Below are 25,042 nucleotides of genomic sequence, written 5' to 3' on the forward strand. Positions count from 1 at the left end.
AAGTGACAGGTTATGGCTATAGAGAAGGATTGTTGGATACAACAAAAGATGTAAACAACAGTTTCTTGACAGACTGCATGTGCATCTGTTGGAAAGTGTGAAGAACAAATCAATCAAAGCCTAAGAAATAGAAACGGTGAGGGTATTGTTGGTGTTTTGGAAAACAGCCAACTTGATATGGGTTTTACTCTAAAAAACGAGGGAGGCATTGTGCTATTTTGGGGTGTGATGTGCACGTTATCCCCTCATGGTAAAGTGTCCAGGCTTCTACTCTTTATCACCTTTGATTCTCTCCAAACTCCACAGGATACTTCAGCAAAGGACAGAAGCCCATCTGCTAAGGAAGTGCTTGAGTGACATCTTAAAATGACATGTCTGAAGCAGTCAGCCAGCACTGGCCTGGTCCTAAGTTTGGTGCTAAATGTTGGTTCCTCTTTCATTCTGTCAAGAGATATGAGGTTAATAGAATTTTTTTTTTTTTTTTTAAATTTAGACACAATTCTGTTTTTTTTTTTCAACGTTTATTTTTATTTTTGGGACAGAGAGAGACAGAGCATGAACGGGGGAGGGGAGAGAGAGAGGGAGACACAGAATCAGAAACAGGCTCCAGGCTCTGAGCCATCAGCCCAGAGCCCGACGCGGGGCTCGAACTCACGGACCGCGAGATCGTGACCTGGCTGAAGTCGGACGTTTAACCGACTGCGCCACCCAGGCGCCCCGAGGTTAATAGAATTTTGAGGAAAGTCATTGGTCTGAACTCTGCACAATGGCAAAATGTGCTACATTTGTGATGATGTCACAGAATGTTTGGATGGGAAGGCCCTGAGGGATCATCTTCGGGTCTAACTTCTCTTCTTTTTCCCCAGCTTTATTGAGGTCCAAATGACAAATAAAAATTGTATATATTTAACGTGCACAATGTGATGATGTGATATGCATATGCATTATGAAATGATACCACAGTCAAGCTTGTCAACATATCCATTGCCTCACTTAGTAACCAACTGTGTTTGTGTGTGTTGAGGAAACCACTTAAGATCCCTCTCTTAGAAGAATTAAAACATTTTTTTATTTTTATTTTTTAATTTTTTAAAAATGTTTTATTTATTTTGAGACAGAGAGAGACAGAGCATGAGCAGCGAGGGGGCAGAGAGAGAGGGAGACACAGAATCCAAGTCAGGCTCCAGGCTCTGAGCTGTCAGCACAGAGCCTGACGTGGGGCTCGAACTTACAAACCTCGAGATCTTGACCTGAGCCGAAGTCGGACGCTCAACCGACTGAGCCACCCAGGCGCCCCTTAAAACATTTTTTAAAATTAAATTTTATTGTTTTAAGTAAACTCTACGCCCTACGGGGGGGCTCGAACTCACAACCCTAAGGTCAAGAGTCACATGCTCTACCAACTGAGCAAGCCAGGTACCCCTCTCTTAGCACATTTAAAATATGTAATAACTATAGTCACTGTTCTGCACATTAGATCACCAGAACTGATTAATTTTATAACTAGAAGTTTGTGTCCACCAGCCTACTCTCTGCTTCTATGAGTTTGACTTTTTTAGATTCCACACATATGTGAGATCATACAGTATTTGGCTTTCTGTGTCTGGCTTATTTCACTTAGCACACTGTCCTTCAGATTCATCCACGTTGTCTCAGGTGGCAGAATTTCTCATGGCTGAGCAATATTCCACACACACATGCACATATATATGCCACATCTTTGTCTATTCATCCATTGACAGACACTTAAGTTGTTTCCATACGGTGATTATTGTGAATAATGCTGCAATGAACAGAGAAGTGCAGATCTCTCTAAATTTTTTTTTAAGTTTATTTATTTCGAGGGAGAGAGCACAAGCGGCGGGGGGGGGGGGGGCGGCAGAGAGAGAAGGAGAAAGAGAGAATCCCAAGCAGGCCCTAATTGTCAGTGGGGAGTCCGACTTGGGCTTGAACCCTTGACCCTTGAGATCATGACCTGAGCCCAAATTGAGAGTCAGAAACCAACCAACTGACCAAATGAGCCACCCAGGCGCCCCCAGATATCTTTTTGAGATACTGATTTCCTTTGGATATATATCCAGAAATGAAACTGCTGGATCATGTGGAATTTTTAAAAAATTTTAATGTTTATTATTGTTTTTGAAATATTAAAAACGACCCAACCATCATCACCATATATATTTAGATCTGATCTAAAGTGAAAGATGTCAAAAAGAAAACCTAGAATATATACATAAGTGCACACACCCCTGAACCCAGAAAACCTAAAAGAAAAAATAGCACAAAGTTCTGTTAACAGATAAATTTATCTTTATTTCTGGAAGACGTTTCCACACCCCATTCTACGTCCTCTTCCTCTTGCAGCCACTTGGGCCTTCAGCATAGCAGCTTTTCCTCGGCCAGACCCTGAGCCTTGGTGTTTATTTTTCATGCTCTTTAACATGGGCACATTTGTCAGCATGTCAGGCGAAGTGAGAAAGCAGATCTTTTTTTTTCTGTTTTTTTTAATTTTTTTTTTATTTTTTTATTATATGAAATTTATTGTCAAATTGGTTTCTATACAACACCCAGTGCTCATCCCAAAAGATGCCCTCTTCAATGCCCATCACCCACCCTCCCCTCCCTCCCACTCCCCATCAACCCTCAGTTTGTTCTCAGTTTTTAAGAGTCTCTTATGCTTTGGCTCTCTCCCACTCTAACCTCTTTTTTTTCTTTTTTTTCCTTCCCCTCCCCCATGGGTTTCTGTTAAGTTTCTCAGGATCCACATAAGAGTGAAAACATATGGTATCTGTCTGACAAAGCAGATCTTAATGTCACGGATGTACACCTGCTCCAGCTGTGCCACTGGACCTTCCCTGTATGGGACCGCGATGTTGGCCATCTGGCAGTTTATGTTGTCCTCCCTGCCACTGAGCTTCCCATGATACATCTTGTCAGTGTTGGTCTCACATGTCATGATATGACCCGCAGCCTCCGTGTAGGACTTTAATCAGCACACTATAAGACATCTTAGCAGGAAGAGAGTTCTCACTGGCTCCCGCATAATCTTCCTCTCAGGTGCAGAGGCAATTCTGGTAGCTGCAAAGGCATGAGCCAAGCGAATGGCGGGCCCTGTGTGCCTGGCAGTTCTCTTTGTAGTGTTTTGAGGAACACCTCCCCCCAATGCTGTTTTCCATAGCACTTGCACCAGTTTACATTCCCACCAACAGTGCACAAGGGATTCCTTTTCTCTACACCCTCACACTTTTTACCTTATGTCTTTTTGACCATAACCATCCCAATAGGTGTGAGGTAATGTCATATTGTGATTGATTTGCATTTCCCTGATGATTAGTGACTCACTTTCAACATACCTGTAGGCCATATGTATGTCTTCTTTGAGAAAATGTCTATACAAGTCTGTTGCCCATTTTTAAATTGGACTTTTTTTGATATTGAGTTGATATTGAGTTCCTTATATATTTTGGATATTAATTCCTTGTCAGACATATGGCTGCAAATTTTCTCCCATTCTGCAGGTTGCCTTTTCATTTTGTTGTGCGTCTAACTTCTCTTTAACCAACACCAAAATCTTACCAGAATCCTATTGACATTGAACTTACAGAAGCAAGAAGAAACTTCTAGGAAAACCAGTTGGTGACAGGGATGTTTAAATAAATATAGGGCTGTCCAGGTGGCATCCTGTGTTTGGTATTCATCCTTCTCATTCTGACACTTAATCTCTAATCCTGGATGGTGATTTCTGACCTCGGAAAGACAAGACACTAGGAGCCCTGGAGTCCGGCAAAATCAGATGAGTGCTGTTCTCTCTAAACCACATCTATTAAGACAGGAAAAGAGACTCATATTTTAGAAAGTTTTCTAATAACAAGGGTAAGCCTTGATTAACTAGACAACTCAGTGAATCAGACCATACTGTCTGGGACCTAGCACGTGCTTTACCTGGACTTGGAGGTCGAAAAATGGGTGTTCCTTCTCCCAAGGATTAATGCTGAGACTGTACTACAGAAGATCAAAGGCAGGCAGTGTTTTCCGTCCTCTCTCTGTCCTGCCTGCTTAGCGTTCTCTCACTGCTTTTCTTCACTGTTCTTGCACGAAAGAGATCTAGGGTGACAGGAAAGTGATGATTCATCTGACATCAGATGGAGTCCTTTTATTTGCCCTTTTGTTGGCCTCAGTCTCTGATATTGGGAACATCCGTGTTATGTTTGTGAATGTTTTTATTTCACGGAAGACACACATGGATTGCAGTGGGACTCTGATGATTTAAAGGTCTGATGCTTGTGGCTGTCTGGTAGCTCTTTGTTTTCCACAATCCTTTGACCAGAAAAGAAATCAAAGTGTGTTTCATCATGCTGACCAGCGAGGGCCAGGGATTCCTTCACTTTGGTTTGTGTCTCTGGTTGTGTATGTTCATACCTTTCTTTAAAGGTAGGTTTTATTTCTGCTTTATCTCATATTCTCTTTTCAGCTACATACATTTATTCTTCTTTTCTAGTTGTGTTTGAGCAGAGATGAAATATTCTTTGTGTAAATATGTAGAGGGTCTGCCACAGGAATTACTACTGTTATAACTGTTAATTAACCTATTTCTTACTGGTTAGGTTTTAACACTGACATGAGATTTTGGAGATGGTGCAGGGAAGACAATGAAACATTGTAAACCATATCTTATTTTATTGTTCCAATAAAAATATGGTAATATAGTGATGCAGTTTTCTATCCATCTCTGGTATGGATTATTCAACTGATTTATCTGTATTTGTATTTAATTTTTTTTTACAACTATGATTTGTTTGTTAGCTGAGACTTAGTCCATGAACCCTTCCATTTTGAAGGTAATCATCTTTGTTTTGGGAAACATGTCATATTACTATGCGGGAATGTGTCCTAAGAGTAAGATAATTCATTTTAAAAGTTAAGACTTGGAAATAGACAAGTGCTGTTCTGCTGCAGAAAACCACATTCCCATGTTAGCTTTGCAGAGGGACTTGTTCTTCAAGATTCACAGAGGGTTATCTATAATATCTCAAGAGGGGGAAATGGTAATGGAGTAGTGGAGAGATTTTTTTATTGTCTATTTACACAGAAATATTTCTAGCATTATAATTATGGTGGCAAGAGTACTATTTCACATTTTAAAATTGCTTTTTCCTGATGAAATCTCAGAGTTTGTTCCAAGTGCATTTGTCACCGACTCTTTATTTAGTAATATAACAGCTATCCTTTTGTTCATTTTTGCCGAATGAAGTTTTTCAGTGCCTTTAATCTTCTGTCTTTCAAGATATAAATCCCTTTTGGAATTTGGAGAATTGTTTTTCTGATGTCAAATTTGAGTTCTATAAGGGAAAATATAGAGGGGTATTAATGAAATGAATAATGTCAAAGGAAGGCAAGTATCTGCTTTGATGCATTCTTGGAAAAATACAGACATTCACATTAAACTGTGTAGATTTTAGTGACTGAAAACTCTGTTATTTAAGAGCTAGTATGAATTCTTTAAAACAATTAAATAAGTTTGCCTTAAAAACCTTGCACTTGACACAAGTCTCCTAAATAATTGAATCTGAATCAGCTTTTAAAAGAAATACGGCTTGCTAAGGTCTTAATAAACTTACTAGTTATTTCAGTTTGCTGGTGGAGGTCCCCCAGCTAAACACCTTGTTGGTTGTAGAAACAGGTGGTTGGATCAGCATTTTGACAGAAAAGGCAGGACTCTTCCTTAAAAACAGATCAGTAAGATCGTGAGTTATCTTCAATGACATAAGCAAAAATTGGAGCTCATGCTGTCCCTTTGTATTTGTGGTGCATTAGAACTTGTAAAGTGCTCTTACAATAGTATTTTATTGATATCCTAATATTTCTGGGAGTAGGCATTACTCTTCTTATCTTCAGGGCTCTGAGAGGCTAGGTACAATGGGGCACCAGGGGAAGCCTGTGTGGGTGGACAGAACACAGGGGCGGGAGAGCTCAGGTGGCTGGGAACCCCACTGTCCTAGTGGCCTGGCGATGGGAGCTGCCAGAACCTCCCCATCTGTGAACACCCTCTTGGCCTCTCTAACTCTTCCTCTGCTTGGCCATGCAGGCTCTGCAGGCTGTGCATCTGAAGAGAGGCTCTTTCACAAACTGTTTTCTCATTATAACCAGTTCATCAGGCCTGTGGAAAACGTTTCTGAACCGGTCACGGTGCATTTTGAAGTGGCCATCACACAGCTGGCCAATGTGGTAAGTGCTGCAGTTCACCAGTGTACCTGGAGAACCCTTGACTCGGTGGGGGTGCGGGCAGAGCAATTCCTGAACACTGTCCCAGTTATTGCACGTGGCAAATATAGAAATTTTAAAATATGAACAAACACACTCTCCATGAATGCTGGCTCTTCAAAGCCTTCCTGCTGGGAAGAAGACATTGATGCTGTAATTATTCACATCAAGGCAGGGTCTTTCTGGAAGTGCTTTCAGAACCAGTTTATGAACAGAGAGGTGAAGGGGAAGTTGAAGGGATAATACAGAGGGAGTTAACTTCATGGTGCACCTATTCACCAGTCACTGTGTCTACACTTAGTGGCTGTCATTTGCATTTTATAGCTGAAGGGAAGCTCAGGAAGGAATTTTCCCAAGGTCATACAATTATAAAATGGTGGAACTGAAATCTTAATCGGGGCCTGTCCAACTCCAAAGCTCATGTTCTTTTTACTCTATAGAAAAAGAACGGTTTTGGGGCACCTGGGTGGCTCAGTCGGTTGAGCCTCCGACTTCGGCTCAGGTACATGATCTAGTGGTTCATGGGTTCAGGCTCTGTGCTGACAGCTCAGAGCCTGGAGCCTGCTTGGGATTCTGTGTCTCCCTCTCTCTGACCCTCCCCCACTCACACTCTGTCTCTCTCTCTCTCTCTCTCAAAATAACATTAACAAATTTAAAAAAAAAAGAAAAGGAACTGCTTTAATATTCTATGTTATGCAGAAAGAAAAAAATCACCTGCTTTCATATAGCTTCCATCCAGCCCTGAGAAAACAGATGGCAATTTGGAGTTCTTAAATTTATGCTGACTATGTTTCAAGGACAAGTGACTACAGTTCTTTCTTTGAATAATCTTCATGCCCTAGTTGCCGGGAGAGGAGGTATTAGGGCCTGGTATTTATAACACAGAGCAGGGTTTTGGGCTCAAAAGCATAGGAGGGGACAGCACTGGCTTGCCGACCCAAATTCCAGGAATAGGCAGGCTCAGGAAGTAGGGGCAGGCTAAAGCATCTCCAGAGAGAGATGCTAGAGCTCCTGAGACTACAAAGGGAGCCCTTTCATCTTATCAGTCCCAGCCTATGCATAGGGAAGGAACCTTCTGTCTTTCCAGACTTGCCCTGTAGGAAATAGTGGTGGTTCTTCAGGTTCACTGGAGGAAAGACCTTAGTTACAGATGTGAACTCAAGGCTCACGATGTTTCTCTCTCCGGTCCATGCTTCCTGGTGGACTAGGTTACCCTGGCCTGGTCCTCTAGCTTCTGACCCGGTGGAAGTATGTATATACTGGTACATATTGGTTTAAAAAATAAAAATAAAAAAGTCACAGTTTTCTTTTGTATAGATGGATATACTCATTTCTTTAAAAAACATTTTATTTGGTACCTAATCTGATCCCTTTCACCCCCAAATAGTGTTGTACTGATTACTGGTCTCCTACTGGGCTGGGAGCCATAATTTGCTGTGGAGTATTATAAAGTAAGTTTCACCTGAAGTCAGTCTATTTCACTATACAGCATCACTTCAAATTCCTGGTTTGATACACCCTTTCAGGACATTGTTTCCAGGATGGTGTGTGGAGATAATGGAATACAGATTTTGACATTTGCATTTGGTCGCTATCAGAGACTTAAAAATAACATGGCTTGAATAAAACAAATTGATTTCTTTCTTGTGTAACAGAAATCTAAAGGTTTAAAAGTTTAGAAGGTTAACGCCAGGTGGCTTTGTAGTGTTGGTGATTGTACCACTGTGTTCAGTTGCTTAGGTTGGGCACTGCAAAACTCCAGGGGATGCCAATCACACAGACCACGATGCTAAAAGCATAAACCATACATGGTGACAGTGAGCAAGGTTCCTATCTTTCTATTTCAGCATGTGGTTTCTTCCCTCAGTGTTGTCTCATGGTCCATGATAACTGCTGATTTTCACTCATCATATTCACATCCTTCGTAAGAAGCAGGAGGAAGGGAGGAGGGGACATAACAGACATATGTGACTTCCTTAAGGTGTTTTCTTAAAAGTCCTACTAATATCTTCTGCTTCCTATATCATCGACAACTTCTAGCTGTAAGGGAGACTTGGGAAATGTAGTTTTTTTAAGTTGAATTTTTGTTTATTGAAATACTTGTAGATTCATATGCAGTTGTAGGAAATAATAGGAAGATCCCACTTTGCCCAGTTTCCCAGTGGCAACTACTAATATGTCTTCAATTTCTAAAATTTTGTCGTTTCAAGAAAGTTAGATAAAAATGATACAGTATGTAACGTTGTGGGATTGGCTTTTCCACTCAGCATAATTAAAAAAAAAATTTTATGGGGCGCCTGGGTGGCGCAGTCGGTTAAGCGTCCGACTTCAGCCAGGTCACGATCTCGCGGTTCGTGAGTTCGAGCCCCGTGTCGGGCTCTGGGCTGATGGCTCAGAGCCTGGAGCCTGTTTCCGATTCTGTGTCTCCCTCTCTCTCTGCTCCTCCCCCGTTCATGCTCTGTCTCTCTCTGTCCCAAAAATAAATAAACGTTGAAAAAAAAAATTTTATGTTATTTGAGAGAGAGAGAGAGCACGTTGTGCACGAGTTGGAGAGGGGGAGAGAGAGAAAGGGACAGAGGATCCGAAGCAGGCTCTGTGCTGACAGCCCAATGTGGGGCTTGAATTCATGAAAGATGCAATCATGACTTGAGCAAAGCCAGACACTTAACCGACTAAGCCACCCAGGTGCCTTCACTCAGCATAATTTTCTAAAGACTCATCCCAGTTGTTGATTATATCAATAGCTCATTTCTTCTTGTTGCTGAGTAGTATTCCATGGTATTGATGTGCCTCAGTTTATTTACTTTTTGTTGGTTGAAGAACATTTGTATTGATTCCAGTTTTGTTCTGTTACAAATAAAAGTGCTGTGAACATTTGGATACAAGTTTTGTGAGAACGTAAATCTTTATTTTCCTGGATAAATCCCCAGGTGTTCAATTGCTGGCTCATACGGTAGTTGTGTGTTTAATTTTTTAAGAAACTGCTAAAATGCTTTCCAGAGTGAAGGTACCCTTTTAAATTCCTATCAGCGATATATAAGTGATCCAGTTTATCTACATCTTCACCAGTATTGTTGTTGTCACTATTTTTTATTTTAGCCATTCCGTTTGGTATATAATAATATCTCATTATAGTTTTAATGTGCATTTTCCTAATGACTCATCATATAGAACATCTTTTCATGTGCTTATTTGCCATCTGTATATCCTCTTTGGTAAAATGTTTCCTCATGTTTTTTGTTCCCGTTTTCTAATTGGATGTTTGATTTTTTTTTTTTTTTTTAACTGTTTCAGTGTTGAGAGTTCTTACTATATTCTAGATACTGATGCTTTGCCAGGTATGTGGTTTGCAAATACAGTTAACTCGAGTAATGCAAGGGTTAGGGACATCGGCCCTCCAGCATAGTCAAATTCTGCATGTGACTTTTGACTCCCCCCAAACTTAACTACTAATAGCCTACTGTTGAGCAGAAGCCTTACTGATAACATCAACAGTTGATTAACACATATTTTGTATGTTACGTGTGTTATATTCTGTACTCTTACAATAAAGTAAAAGAAATAAAATGTCATTAAGAAAATCATAAGGAAGGGAAAATACATTTACAGCACTGTAGTGTAAAAAATTCTACATGTAAGTGGACTCACACAGCTCAGACCTGTGTGTTCAAGGGTCAGCTGCATTTTACCCTAGTGTGTAGCTTCTCTTTTCATCTTTTTCACATGGCCTTCACTCAAACTTTTCAATTTTGACAAGATCCAATTTATCACTTTTTCCTTTATGTGTGTGGCTTTTGGTGTTAAGCCTAGCATTCCTTGCCTTATTGCAGATCCTAGAGATTTTCTCATATATTTTTTCTAAAAGTTTTATTTTATGTTTACATTTGAGACTATGATCCATTTTGAGTTAATTTTTGTATAAATGTGAGACTTGAGCTTTTTCCTTTTTTGGTCTACAGGTGTCTAATTGCTCCAATACCATTAGTTGAAAAGGCTATCCTTTTTCCATGGAGCTGGTTGTGCACTGTTGTGAAAAATCCGTTGAGCATACTTGTATGGGTCTATTTCAGGTCTATTTCAGGTCCTCTATTCTATTCCGTTGATCTATGTGATGAACCTTCCACCAATACCACACAATCTTGATTACTGTAGCTGTATAGTAAGTCTTAATGTTGGCCAGAGTGATCCTACCACCTTATTCTTCTTTGTCAAAATTATATTCACTGTTCTGGGGGCCTATGCCTTCAAATAAGCTGCCTATGTATACAAAAAGGCTTGCTGGGATTTTGAAAGGAATTGCATTCATCTGTAGATCAATTTGGGGAGAAATGTCATCTTTACTGTGTTGAGTGTTCCCATCCATGAATGCAGATATTTCTCCATTTATTTAGCTCTTTTTTCATCAGCATTTTATAATTTTCAGCATGCAGATCCTGTCCATGTATTATTATGTGTATATTGTTTTATTGTCCATGTACTATTATGTGTGCTTTGTTTTATTTAAGGCAATTGAAAATAATATGTACTTTAATTTTGGTTTCTCCATGTTCATCATTAGTATATAGAAATTCAATCGGTTTCTGTATGTTGATGTTGTATCCCGAGATCTTGCTGAAATCATTTATTAGTTTCAGTATTTTTATAGATTCCATGGGATTTTCTATATAGGCAACCATGTCATATGCAAATAGAGATGGTTTTATTTCTTCCTTTCCAAACTATGCCATTTTTTCCTTTTTCTTGCCTGATTGCATAGTATTGACTAGAATTATCAGTACTGTTTTGAATAAGAGTGGTGAGAGGGGACATCTCTGCCCTGTTCCCAATCTTAAGGAAAATTGTTTAGTCTTTCACCTTCTAGTATAATGATAGCTGTAGGTGTTTTATAGAGGTTTTCAAATTGAGAAAGTTCTCCTTTATTTGTTAGTTTTCAGAGAGTTTTTATCATTAATTGATGTTGAATTTTTGTCAAATGCTTTTTCTGTAACCATTGATATGATCAGATAATTTTTCTTCCTTACCTTGTTGATATGGTAAAGTACATTGATTGATTTTTGAATGTTGAACAGCTTTACAACTCATTTAGTCATGGTGTATAACTTTTTGTACATTGTTGGATTCACTTTGCTAATATTTTATTGATGAGTTCATGACAGACATTAATCTGTAATTTTCTTCTTTGTATTATCTTGTTTGGATTTTGTGTCAGGGTAATATAGCTTTATAAAAAATATTTGGAATTGTTCCATCTTCTTCTATGTTCTGGAAGAGACTGTGTAAAATTGATACTGATTCTTCTTTCATAGTTGGTGGAATTCTCCAGGGAAACCTACTAGGCCTAGAGATTTGTTTTCCAGGAGTTTTTAACTACAAATTCAATTTTTAAAAATGGCTATAGGCTATTTAGATTGTCAATTTCATCTTCTTTGAATTTGGATAGTTTGGTGGTTTTTGAAGTTTTAGTCTATTTCTTTTAAAAATTTGATTGTATAATAAAGCTGTTTATCATATTGTCTATTCTTTTAATGGCTACAGGATCTGTAGTGATAGCTCCTATTTCATTCCTGATGTTGGTGAGTTGTGTTTTCTCTGTTTTTATTTTGTCGATCTTGAGACAGTTTGTGAGTTTTATTGGTCCCCATCCCAAAGAATTAGCTTTTTATTTAATTGATTTTTTCTATTGTTTTCCTTTTTCAATTTTATTGTTTTCTACTCTTTTTTTAAGTGTACTTATTTACTTATTTAAGTAATCTCTACACCCAACATATGGCTCAAACTCATGACCTGGAGATCAAGAGTTGCATGCTCCAATGACTAAGCCAGCCAGGTGCCCCATGATTTCTACTCTTATCTTTATTTTTCCTTCCTTAAGCTTGCTCTGGGCTCATTTGTGCTTCTTTTTCTAATTTCTTGAAGTAAGAACTTGGATTATTGATTTGAGACCTTTCCTCATTTCTAATGTAAGCATATAATGCTATAATTTTATTTTCAACATTGTTTTTAGCAATGACCTTCATATTTTAATATGTTGTGTTTTCATTTCATTCAGTTCTATGTATTTTTAAAAATCTCCTTTGAGATTTAAGCCCATTTTGATCTTTGACCCATGGATTATTTAGAAGTGTGTTGTATAATTCCTAGGGGTTGAGAGAGTTTCCTGTTGTCTTTTGTTGTTGGTTTCTAGTTTGATTCCATTATAGTCAGAAAACACACTGTATGGTTTCAGTTCTTTTAAATTTGATGAGGTTTGTTTTATGGCCCATGGTAAGAATATGGTTTATCTTGGTTAATATCCCATGCATTCTTGAAATATATGTGTATTCTGCGCTTTTGAAAGAAGTGGTCTATATATTTCAATTAGATCCTGTTGATTATGTTCTTCAGATCTTCTATATTTTGCTGATTTCCCCCCTAGTGGTTTTATTGGTTGCTGAGGGGGATGGTGTTGAAGTCTCCAACTATATTTGGGAGTTTGTTCCTTCTTTCAGTTTCATCAATTTTATTTCATGTAATTTAAGACTAGTGTTTGGTGTGTATACAGTTAGGATCATTATGTCTTCCTGGTGATTTTATATTTCCATCATTATATAATGTCCTTGGTCTACAGTAATTTTTTTCTGAAGTCTACTTTGTCAGGTATTAATATAGCTATTCTTATTGGTGTATTGGAAGCTACCTATTCTCATGGGGGGCACCAGAAGTCCCTGAGGGTCATATTCATTGTCATTGAGCCATGGTGAGCTCTGGGGATGGTTCTGTGATGCAGGACAGTCAGGATGCGCAATTACCAACTCCCTTATCAAAGGCCTTAGCAAAGGCCTTTTTTGCTGCTCTACATGAAGTGTGTTTGCTGCAAACACACAGAATGACTCTGGCCAGAAGTTTTTCTGGGTGAATGATCTTTCAGTGTAAGAGTATGTCTGCTGTCCCCCCAACAGGGATCCAAAACAAAGCCCCTGTGTAGTGTTTTGATGGCCTCACTATCTGAAATGACTAACTTAAAGGCTTATAAAGTGTAGCCAACCTGGCTTTCTGATCTCAATCTCTGCTGCTTCAGAAGCTAATCCTTTTGAAATTATAACTCCAATCCTTTAATACAGGCAGGGTGCCAACTAATTTATTTTCCCAAGAAGGAGATACAGAGCAATGGTCTCAGGAATGTGGAGTGGTATTTTAGGTCCCTGCTTCCTCCACGTGGGTTGTCTGATGGTAGTGTTCATGACCATCAGTGTGGTACAGAATTGCGTGGAGAACAAGACTTGCCAGACCAAGTCCTGGTCCATAAAGCTGGCTGACAACCCCTAGAATGTCCACACCACATTGAGCCTCAACAGCCTGTGGAAGTGTTGGGGAAAGAGAGAGATATTGACAGGATGATATTGCCAACAGATTTTAATTCTTTGAATACTAGTTAACAGTGTACACTAGTTCTGTGAACACAGAATACAAAGAGGATGCATAAGACTGTATAGCTAGTCCATTCTTGATTGACAGCCAACAGATCTATTGACATGGCCCCTGCTGGAATTTATAGATCACAGCATCACACTCTCATGAGCAGAAGGCAATTACCTTAGGCTTGGGTAATACTTGGCCAATGGATAAGTATAGCCTTTTTATTTTATTTATTTATTTATTTGCTTTTCTTGACTAATAAGAAACCATGATTGTAACTCCTTTGTTGACCTTTTAAAACCCTGGGGTTTACCATGACTAGACACAACACATTTGAAGGAGGAAGCTTGGCAGGGGGAGTGGAGAACTACAGAGCAGCTCAGTGAAAAAGAGCAGTTTGGTGTCAGTCCTGGCCATGGCTCTGTCAACCACAGTTGAGTTCATTTACTCTGAGGGTGTTCACGTATATTATAAAGCAACGTTGGTAAGTTTGGGGAACCCACTGATGGTCACTGGAACACCCAATAGCTTTCAAGCTGCTGTGCTGTAAGGTTGCTGAAGGTTCTGGAGTGTCTTCAGTAGTTTTCCCACTGAAGGCTGGTAGCTGCTTAGGAACACATTGTATTTGGGATATTGGCCTGAAATGTTTTTCCTCCAGATAGCTGTATGACTCTCTTCAGTCATTTAGGTACCTGTTTAAACCTCCTAAGAGAAGCCTTCTTTGATCATTCTGTCTAAAAAAGATGTGTGTGTGTGTGTGTGTGTGTGTGTATGCATGCACACACCACTCCATCTCTCTTTATTTTTCTTCACAGGGACTTATAACTGTCACACATTATATTATATATCTATTATTGATTTTTGTCTCCCAAATTAACAGTTTAGATGCATGAAGGTAGAGGTTTTTTCAATCCTGTTTACTGCTGTAGTCCCAGAATTTATAGAGCACATAGTAGGTACTCAATAAATATTTGAATAATGAATAATTGAAGCAATCAGCATGGCTTAGATGAGAGTTGAGATGTGTTGAAGTGGAGTGGCAGGTTCCAGCTGGAAAACTCCATGGTGAGCAGAGGCTGACATTTCAAAAGGCAACTGGGCTCAGGACTCAGAGCCTAGAGAGTGGTGAGCACAGTTGAAGAGGGAGGTTTTCAAGGAAGGGGGAAGAATACAGTAAAACAATGAACCAAGTTCTGATACCTATCACCATCTGCAGTACTTTCCCTGTCTCCTTTCTACTGTTCCTTCTCTTCCTCCTTTCTTTCATGGAATCAGACACCTTTAATGGGCTGCAGTGGTCAGAAAGGCTTCACTGAAGAGGTGAGACTTAATTAAGATTTGAAAGACATTTTTTTAAGCCACATTTTCTTTTAAAGTCAACAGAGTTGGAACCAGATGTGAAAATATCATATTTCTGGATGCATTTTATAAGTTGCCTTTTTAGTCTTCTTTGTTTTCCTCTGTTAGTATGAATAACTCAGATTTCGCTCTCTTTTGTTGTAATTCTTGTTCTAAGAGCCACCTTTATTAGCAAGTTCATTTAAGGCTAAAAATATTATTTCTTCTTCCCAGGATGAAGTAAACCAGATCATGGAAACCAATCTGTGGCTACGTCACGTATGTGTCTGCATCACATGTCCTTCTCTTGGACCTGTCTTACTTGTGTGTTAGCCTAACAATGTCTAATGGATAAATTCCACTAGAATTACTTCTTTCCATCTCCAACTTATAACAGAGTATAAACTATAATCTTTCTCCAAAGCCTAGAGTTCAGCTCTGGGACAGCTGCTAGATACAAACTTCACAGGTGTAAAAACATAGTGATAAAGTTCTCTGGGACATAGAGACCTGTCCCTTCCGGTTTCTGCCCTCAAGTCTCCTATTTTTATCTGTAACTTGAGCCCCAGTGTCAGAAGCTTGCCCAGTCTTTGACTCTGCTGCACCAGGCCAAGGGAAGTAAGGAACTGAGCATGAGAACACGTGGGTTAGAGTCCCACCAGTTGTTTTTATCAGTTATACCACTTCATTCTTCCTTCTTGTCTTAATCTTTTATACAGATTTATAACAAACTCATTATCGTACACTTGAACTATCTTTTTAATATTAGAAATGAGTTGCTACTCCAGTGTGAATACAGTTTATGGAACATGGAAGTTGAGTCTATAACCTTGGTCAGCTAATTAATAATCAATAGTTAATTATCTAATGTCAGATGATTTATATTTGCCAAAATCAGCCCAGCTGCCTAGCCCCCTATTCCTCATGGATTTAACATCCCAACTTTTGATAGAAACCAATGCACTCTTTATTTTTTTTTAAGTAGGCTCCAAGCCCAAAGTGAGGTTGGACTTACGACCCTGAGATCAAGAGTTGCATGTTCTACCAACTGAGTCAGCCAGGTGTCCTCCAGTGTATTCTTTAAATAAGAACTTATTTTTTTTTCAAAACACTGAACCGACATAGAATTAACATGGGAAGAAAGTTCCCTGTAAGTTACTAAGAATTTTTTATTCAACTGACTTCTATTGCCTTTAGATATGGAATGATTATAAATTGCGCTGGGACCCAATGGAATATGATGGCATTGAGACTCTTCGTGTTCCTGCAGATAAGATATGGAAGCCTGACATCGTTCTCTACAACAAGTATGGGGTTCTGACAGCAGTAGACTTGTTCCAAAGTTGCCTTTGGTACATGCTGACCCAGGCAAGGGGGTGTTACTAATGGTGTCTGGTTTACTTTGTAGTGCTGTTGGTGACTTCCAAGTTGAAGGCAAGACAAAAGCTCTTCTTAAATATGATGGCATGATAACCTGGACTCCACCAGCTATTTTCAAGAGTTCCTGTCCTATGGATATCACTTTTTTCCCTTTTGATCATCAAAACTGTTCCCTTAAATTTGGTTCCTGGACATATGACAAAGCCGAAATTGATCTTCTAATCATTGGATCTAAAGTGGATATGAATGATTTTTGGGAAAACAGCGAATGGGAAATTGTTGATGCCTCTGGCTACAAGCATGACATAAAATACAATTGTTGTGAGGAGATATACACAGATATAACCTATTCTTTTTACATTAGAAGATTGCCAATGTTTTATACCATTAATCTAATCATTCCTTGTCTCTTTATTTCATTTCTAACTGTGCTTGTCTTTTACCTCCCTTCTGACTGTGGTGAAAAGGTGACACTTTGTATTTCAGTTTTGCTTTCTCTGACTGTGTTTTTGCTAGTAATCACGGAAACCATCCCATCCACGTCTCTTGTGATCCCACTGGTGGGTGAGTACCTACTGTTCACCATGATCTTTGTCACCCTGTCCATTGTGGTGACTGTGTTTGTGTTGAACATTCATTATCGCACCCCAATGACACACACCATGCCCAAGTGGGTGAAGACAGTTTTCCTCCAGCTGTTACCCCAGATCTTGATGATGAAGAGGCCTCTGGACAAGATGAAGGAGACAAGTTCAGATAAAAATTCCAAAGGCATTTCTGGTAGGCCCACCAAAGTCAATTTTGATAATTGCAGAGAGACCAAACTTCCTAAAGAATGCTGCCACTGTCATAAATCAAGTGAGCTTGCCACCAGCAAGAGAAGATTAAGTCATCAGCCTTTACAATGGATGACTGAAAATTCAGAGCACTCGTCTGATGTTGAAGATGTAATTAACAGTGTACAATTCATAGCAGAAAACATGAAGAACCAAAATGAAACAAAGAAGGTAAATGCATGTCTCCTCTAGCCTGGCATCCCTCAGCTGGTTTAGATCAGACCTAAGATCAGATCTTCATTGGGAGTTCTGTTCACAAGAGGGCCAGGGAACAGTACTCTAAGACCCAGCTCTATTATTATGCAGTTATGGGTGAAGTGACCTGGGGGTTGGGTGGAGTAAAGTATAGCCTCAGAGCAAATCTCCACCTCCAGAAATGTTAACTCAGGTGAAATCTAGTTAAAATAAATATTCAAAACAGGCTTGGTTAATGAAACTGTTTCTTAAATACAGTGACAGATGAAATTCCTGCAGAGCAGCCCGCAGTCTGAGGCTGGTGGGGGCAGGCAGAGTGAGTCCTCTGAAATTCCAACCCCACTTATTCTACTTGAGAGGGATTTAGGTGTTTATTGAATGAACCTCAGGCATATTCTTAGCATCAACATATTCTGCTCTTGCTGTCCAGAGTCTAACTATAGCAGCATGAACGTCTCCCATCCTCCACAAAGAGAGCTCAAGAAAATCATGCCAATTTTCCATATCCTAAGCTGAGGGCATCTGAAAACTTATGCCAGGTGTCTGGGTTTGACCTTATACTGCAGCTGCTGGCATCCATATCTCCTGGTGAAAGGATGTCTTGGGACCTGAAGTCCACACCGTTGGTGCAGGGGAGGATACTATGACTGCAAGTCACAAGTTAGGGGCTGGAGGGGATGCATCATGGGACAAGTGAGCCCAGAACTGTGCCTTCATGGTAACATCTTCATAAAATCGAGGGAAGGTTGTTGTTGACTTAAACACCACCAGGTAGGGCCCTCAAGACACAATCTGAGATGTTAAGTCTCAGGCATGAGTTGGAGGTCAGGAACTGGAAGGACGTGAGAAATGCAACGAACTCTCCACAAGCAGCATGACTTTGAGCTCTAGAGGGCTGCCTATTCCTGATAAAGTGTCCTCCATTCCTCATGTCCTATACCCCCTGCCTCAAACCCATTTTCCAGACTTGCCAAGGTGTCAGAATATCCAGTGGTGCCAATGACAAAAGTTGAGCTGTCTGAGCAGCATTCTTGGGAATGGTTTTTGCAGGAAAAGTCATTTGTCACCTGTGGAATCCTGCTTACTCTCTAGCCATCTGTATGAGGCACCAAAGGGGCATGTGTATCTACCCTCTTCAGACAAAACAAAAGTTCTTGTATGAACTGTATAGGCAACATGGGTTAACCATGATAAAACCACTATTTGCTTCAAAAATTGCCAAGGAAGTCTTTGAAAAGGAAGCAGCTTATTTAGGAAACAGAGCATATTACCTAGTTTCAATTTTTTAACATTGCTTTGACTTTTTGTTTGCCTTTCAGGTAGAAGACGACTGGAAATACGTAGCCATGGTGGTGGACAGAGTATTTCTTTGGGTGTTTATAATTGTCTGTGTGTTTGGAACTGCAGGGCTATTTCTACAGCCACTACTGGGGAACACTGGAAAGTCTTAGGATGTATTTTCCTTTTATCTTTTGAAACTTACAGATGCTGTATTTGTTCTATGTTCCCTTCCATGAGGAAAGGGACATAAAGCTTTCCACCTAAGTCCCCCATCTACTGAAGCTGATGGTTAGATGGAAAAAGAGGACTTTATTGCAAATTTGGAGGCTGAATGCCCTCCTTTGTAGCACAGAGCACATTTAAGATGTTTGATAACACCGGAGCCCAGAATTGGTGGCACCCACAGGCTTCTCTTCTCTGTACATGTTTGACTTCCAGGGACATAAACAACCCATAATACAACAAGCCGTGTAATCAACATCAAAGCCATGCTAAAAAGGCATTCTCTTGTACCTCCAGTTTATGCTACTTGTCAGTATATTGACACATGCCAGACACAAAACTCTGGAGCTTGTACCTTGCTGGCATCTGCAATGCTTGGGAACTGTTATGTGCTTGCTTTCTAAAACGTGCCTCTGGGATGTACTCACACACTTCAACACTTTTTGATATATTAATTGGCAAAAAGTAATAGCAGGTAGTCAGAGTCTATCTCAGCAGGCTGCATCAAGTTAGCATTCATCTGGCAAGCAGCTTGAGTGGTAACCCAGCACTGTGCTAGGCATTGCAAGCACAACAGAAATGGGCTCTGTCCCCAAGTGCTTGCAGCTTTTTAGGAAAAGTCATAAACACAAAGATCTCCAAGACCAGGTATCATGGGAATGTAACTAAAGCAGCCAAAATAAGGAGAGCATGATGTGGTATGGCCATGCAAACATGAAGCAGGCTTTGCGGCAGGTCAGAGAGGTGTCTGTTCTTGCCAGCAGTTTCCATATGTTCATTGTAGCTGAGACTGCAAATAAAGTTATTTCTTCTGCAAGAAATTGTGATCTTGTACCTTTTTGGAGCAATACCGTTTCTGAGAAGGAGCACCTTGGGAATTCTGTTTTATTCCACTCTAATTTATCTTCATATTTGTTGTATAAATATTATTGTAATTTTAAAGATGTATTTCAAAGCAGAAAAAAATAAATCTACTCTAACAAAGAAACTAATTTCATTTCTGCCTTTTCTCGTCTCATCCTCTTCTCTGTGCACCCATAATTTTACACTTCAATTTTACCTTCTAATTTTGTATGTTGCTGTTTTCTCAAAACATGTCAGGCGACATTTTTCCAAGATGTTACGTAGCCTTGAATGTGGGGTGTCTTGACTTTGTGGGGGTTGGCAGTGCAGGCAGTGGAAGAATTTTCATCCAAGGCAGAACAACAGAGATAAAGGTTTATTGAATACAGGGCCAGGGAGCAGGACAGCAGAGGAGAGACTGTCTGCAAGGAGGCAGTGGGTAGAGGCCATATTTAAAGCTGGAAGATGAGGAGGTATGGGGAACATATGCAATTTTCTCTTTTTTGGTACCTGTCCCTATTTGTAAGTAGCCCATTGGTCAGTTAGGGCCTATGGCCATTTTGAGGTGGGTCACTTAATGGCTGGCAGTCCTCATGGGCCCTTTTGCCTTGCTTAGGTTTCCATTGCTCAAGCCCGTTGCCCAAAAATGGCCTCTACATTGAAGTATACTTATTATGATTGCATAATCTCCATTGTGTTGATACTCCATAACTTCTATTACCTCATGTTCGTTCTTCCTTGTCTACCTTATCCAGGAGCATAAGGCTCTCTGTGGTGTACCAGGCAGAGGTCTTGAACTTGAGCTGGAACTCTGTTTTAAAATATGTTTACTGCCTCTCATATTTGTGATCATATCTATATTTTATCTTTCTTTCTTACAATGGGTTTGGTTTACTTCATACATTTTTCTTAGTATTAAGCCAAATCAATATTTAATATCATTGTTTAAAAAGTTTTAATTATCGTAAAATGCACATAACAAAATTTACCATCTTCACCATTTTAAGGATACGGTTCAGTGGCATTAAGTACATTCACCATGTTGTACAGCCTTCATCACCATCCATCCACAGAACTCTCTCATCTTGTAAAACTGGAAATCTGAACCCATTAATAGCAACTTCTCATCCCAACTCTCCCCACCCTGTCACCCCTGTCAACCACCATTCTACTTTGTTGCCATGAATTTGAGTATTTTAGGTACCTTATATGAGTGAAATCATACACTATTTGTCTGTTTGTAACTGGTTTATCTCCCTAAGTATAGTCTTCAAGGTTCATCCATGTTATAGCATGTGTCAGAATTTCTTTGCTTTTAAAAAAATAATTAATTTGAATTTAAGTACAGTTGACATTGGCACAAAAACAGACACTCAGATCAATGGAACAGAATAGAGAACCCAGAAATGGACCCACAAACGTATGGCTAACTAATCTTTGACAAAGCAGGAAAAAATATCCAATGGAATACAGTCTCTTCAGCAAATGGTGCTGGGAAAACTGGACAGCAACATGCAGAAAAATGAACCTGGACCACTTTCTGACACCATACACAAAAGTAAACTCAAAATGGATGAAAGACCTCAATGTAAGATAGGAAGCCATCAAAATCCTTGAGGAGGAAGCAGGCAACAACCTCTTTGACCTTGGCCGCAGCAACTTCTTACTCAACACGTCTCTGGAGGCAGGGGAAACAAAAGCAAAAATGAACTACTGGGACCTCATCAAAATAAAAAGCTTCTGCACAGCAAAGGAAACAGTCAGCAAAACTAAAAGGCAGCCGACAGAATGGGAGAAGATATTTGCAAACAATATATCAGATGAAGGGTTAGTATCCAAAATCTATAAAGAACTTATCAAACTCCCCACCCAAAAAACAAAGAATCCAGTGAAGAAATGGGCAAAAGACATGAATAGACACTTCTCCAAAGAAGACATCCAGATGGCCAACCGACACATGAAAAAATGCTCAATTTTTTGAATTTTGAAAAAATCAAATGAAATTCATTTTGAAAAAATGCTCACTCATCATCCAGGAAATACAAATCAAAACCACAATGAGGTACTGCCTCACACCTGTGAGAATGGCTAACATGAACAACTCAGGCAACAGCTGATGTTGGTGAGGATGCAAAGAAAGAGGATCTCTTTGGCACTGCTGTTGGGAATGCAAACTTGTGCAGCCACTCTAGAAAACAGTATGGAGGTTCCTCAAAAAATTAAAAATAGAACTACCCTACAACCCAGCAATTGCACTACTAGCTATTTATCCAAGGGATACAGGTATGCTGTTTCAAAGGGGCACATGCACCCCAATGTTTATAACAGCACTATCAACAATAGCCAAAGTATGGAAAGAGCTCAGATGCCCATCTATGGATGAATGGATAAAGAAGATGTGGTATATATATACAATGGAGTATTACTCAGCAATCAAAAAGAATGAAATCTTGCCGTTTGCAACTACGTGGATGGAACTGGAGGGTATTATGCTAAGTGAAATTAGTCAGAGAAAGACAAATATCATATGACTTCACTTATATGAAGACTTTAAGATACGAAACATGAGGGAAGGGAGACAAAAATAATATAAAAACAGGGAGGGGGACAAAACATAAGAGACTCTTAAATATGGAGAACAAACAGAAGGTTACTGGAGGGGTTGTGGGAGGGGGGATGGGCTCAATGGGTAAGGGGCATTAAGGAATCTACTCCTGAAATCATTGTTGCAATATATGCTAACTAACTTGGATGTAAATTAAAAAAATAAATTAAATTTTAAAAAATGAAGTACAGTTGACATAAGAATTTATTTGTGGGCGCCTGGGTGGCTCAGTTGTCTGGGCATCTGACTTCAGCTCGGGTCATAATCTCCCAGTTGATGAGTTTGAGCCCTGCGTCGGGCTCTGTGCTGACAGCTCAGAGCCTGCAGCCTGCTTAGGATTCTGTGTCTCCCTCTCTCTCTGCCCCTCCCCTGCTTATGCTCTGCTCTCTCTTTTTCTCTCTCAGAAATAAAGATTAAAAAAAATTAAAAAAAGAATTTATTTGCTTTTTGAGGCTGAATAATATTCCATTGTATGTATTTACAACATTTTGTTTACCCACTGATCCATCAGTGGACATTTGAGTTGCTTCTTCCTTTTGGCTGTCATGAATAATGCTGCTATGAACAGGAGCATACAAGAATCTCTGAGTTTCAGTTCTTTGGAGTTTATACCCAGAAGTAGAATTGTTGGGTTATATGGTAGTTCTATGTTTAATTTTTTAAAGAACTGCCATGCTGTTTTTCCACAGTGGCTGCACCATTTCCATCCCTACCATCAGTGTGCAAAGCCTCCATTTTTTCCACATCCTCACCAATACTTGCCATTTTCTACTTTTTTCCCCCTTCTAGTGGCCATAGTTCTTTGTGGTTTTGATTTGCATTTCCCTAATCATTGTGATGTTGAGTATCTTTTCATGTGCTTTTTGACCATTTATATTTCTTCTTCTTCCCCTTCCTCTTCCCCTCCCTCCTCTCTTCTTCTTCTTCTTCTCTTCCTCCTCCTCCTCCTTCCTCTTCTTTCTCCTCCTCCTCATTTGCATATTTTCTTTGGAGAAATGTGTATTCAAGTCCTTTGCCTCTTTAAACATCTGGTTAGTTTTTATTGCATTTGAGTTGTGGAATTTTTTATATATTCTGGATATTAACCTCTTATTAGATATAAACACAAGACTTACCAGAACTGCAAAGCAGGAAGATGGGAGGAAAATGCTCCCAGCCAGGAGCAGGGAAACCCTGATCCTGACTTCTTTACATTTCTTTTATACATGAACATACCTCAGACTTTCCAGCCCAACTCTCCAGAGTTTGCTCAGTGATCCTCAGATGAGAGAGGATCTTGTGTTCACAAGTAAACAAACTAGCATATGCAAAAGAAATGAGATAAGCATGTGAATTAGAGAGAAGTCACAGCATTTGTTCAGAAGAACAAGGGAAGCAAGGATTGAAAATTCATAAAGGGTCATGAAGACAGTAAAACATTAAAGAACTCTTTGTTAACTGAGATTTTTGACTTTTAGGATTGACCTGGAATTTTCTTGGTTATGATTTCATTATCAATATCTTTGTGTGTGTGTGTGTGTGTGTGTTCACACAAGTGCACATGCATGGGAGTGTCTAAACTATTAGATCAGTGTGTATCTGAACTATTAGATCAGTGACTTTTAGGGATGGAATGGAGCTCATAGGTTATTTAACTCAACTCTTTTTTTTTTTTTTTAATCTCAAGAGGTAGAGTGGCTTGCCCACGATCACACAGCTAATAGGTTCCACATCTCCTGACTCTTAAACGATTTCCCTGACCCCAGTGCAATTCAGTCGCTCTTGTGAGAAGGGAATAGAAAAAGATAGTAACTCACCTGAGGTGGCCCATCTTTTCCCCTCAACACCCCCAGACTAGCCTTACAAAGCAGAAAGCCTCTCTCACGGACAGTAATCAGAAGGAGGGAGACATGTAATGCAAGTGAAATGGAAATGAGGCTAGAGAGATGAAGCTGCACATACTCTCTTATTTGGGGGAAGGTCAGGTCAAGCTTTATTTTAATGGCAACAGGGCATATAGGTATGGGCTTGAACTTTGGATTTTTTTTTTTTATTAAAAATTTTTTTTTTCTTCAACGTTTTTATTTATTTTTGGGACAGAGAGAGACAGAGCATGAACGGGGGAGGGACACAGAGAGAGGGAGACACAGAATCGGAAACAGGCTCCAGGCTCTGAGCCATCAGCCCAGAGCCTGACGCGGGGCTCGAACTCACGGACCGCGAGATCGTGACCTGGCTGAAGTCGGACGCTTAACCGACTGCGCCACCCAGGCGCCCCTAACTTTGGATTTTTTGAGAAAAGCTGAAAATCCAGCTTTTTATATAAAATCTCCTAGTTTTAAAGTGTGGCAACTAAATGAAGAAACAAGAATAATGTCCTCATGTTAGCCAAACAAGACCCATGTGCTGGGCCTGGAGTTTGTAGCAGGGACATGAGTTTGCAGCTTTGGCTGAACAAACTGGTGCTTGATTCCTTCTGTTGGTTGAGGTCATACCAGAGGAGGCTAAGTCCTGGTGGGGGGAAGTGTGAGAAGTGGGAAGGGAAGGAGTGGACTCAGAAGCATGGAGGTACCACCTGAGGGCCTAGGGAGCATCTACTTGGGATGTCTTCACCTAGCCCCATCCTTCCACAGGGCCCAGGGTATGCCTCTTGTGTGTAGCGAGGGGATAGGCCAACAAGAACAGGGGAACAACGTCTGAGCACCTC

General features: G+C 39.9%; 1 protein-coding gene across 2 annotated transcripts; it reads left to right on the forward strand.

Annotated features, from left to right (window-relative positions):
• Positions 1–4,352: 4,352 nt before the first annotated feature.
• CHRNA6 (cholinergic receptor nicotinic alpha 6 subunit) lies at positions 4,353–18,856 on the forward strand. 2 transcript variants are annotated; one of them, XM_030311866.1, is made up of 6 exons: positions 4,353–4,431; positions 6,086–6,225; positions 15,229–15,273; positions 16,192–16,301; positions 16,403–17,381; positions 18,725–18,856. In XM_030311866.1, exons 1-6 carry the CDS (start codon positions 4,353–4,355, stop codon positions 18,854–18,856), a joined length of 1,485 nt encoding a protein of 494 aa, XP_030167726.1. The 2 variants fall into 2 exon arrangements, with proteins under 2 accessions (XP_030167726.1, XP_030167727.1); XM_030311867.1 differs by lacking the exon at positions 15,229–15,273.
• Positions 18,857–25,042: the final 6,186 nt, after the last annotated feature.

Source organism: Lynx canadensis, chromosome B1 (genome assembly GCF_007474595.2).
Source record: "Lynx canadensis isolate LIC74 chromosome B1, mLynCan4.pri.v2, whole genome shotgun sequence".
Classification (NCBI taxonomy): domain Eukaryota; kingdom Metazoa; phylum Chordata; class Mammalia; order Carnivora; family Felidae; genus Lynx; species Lynx canadensis.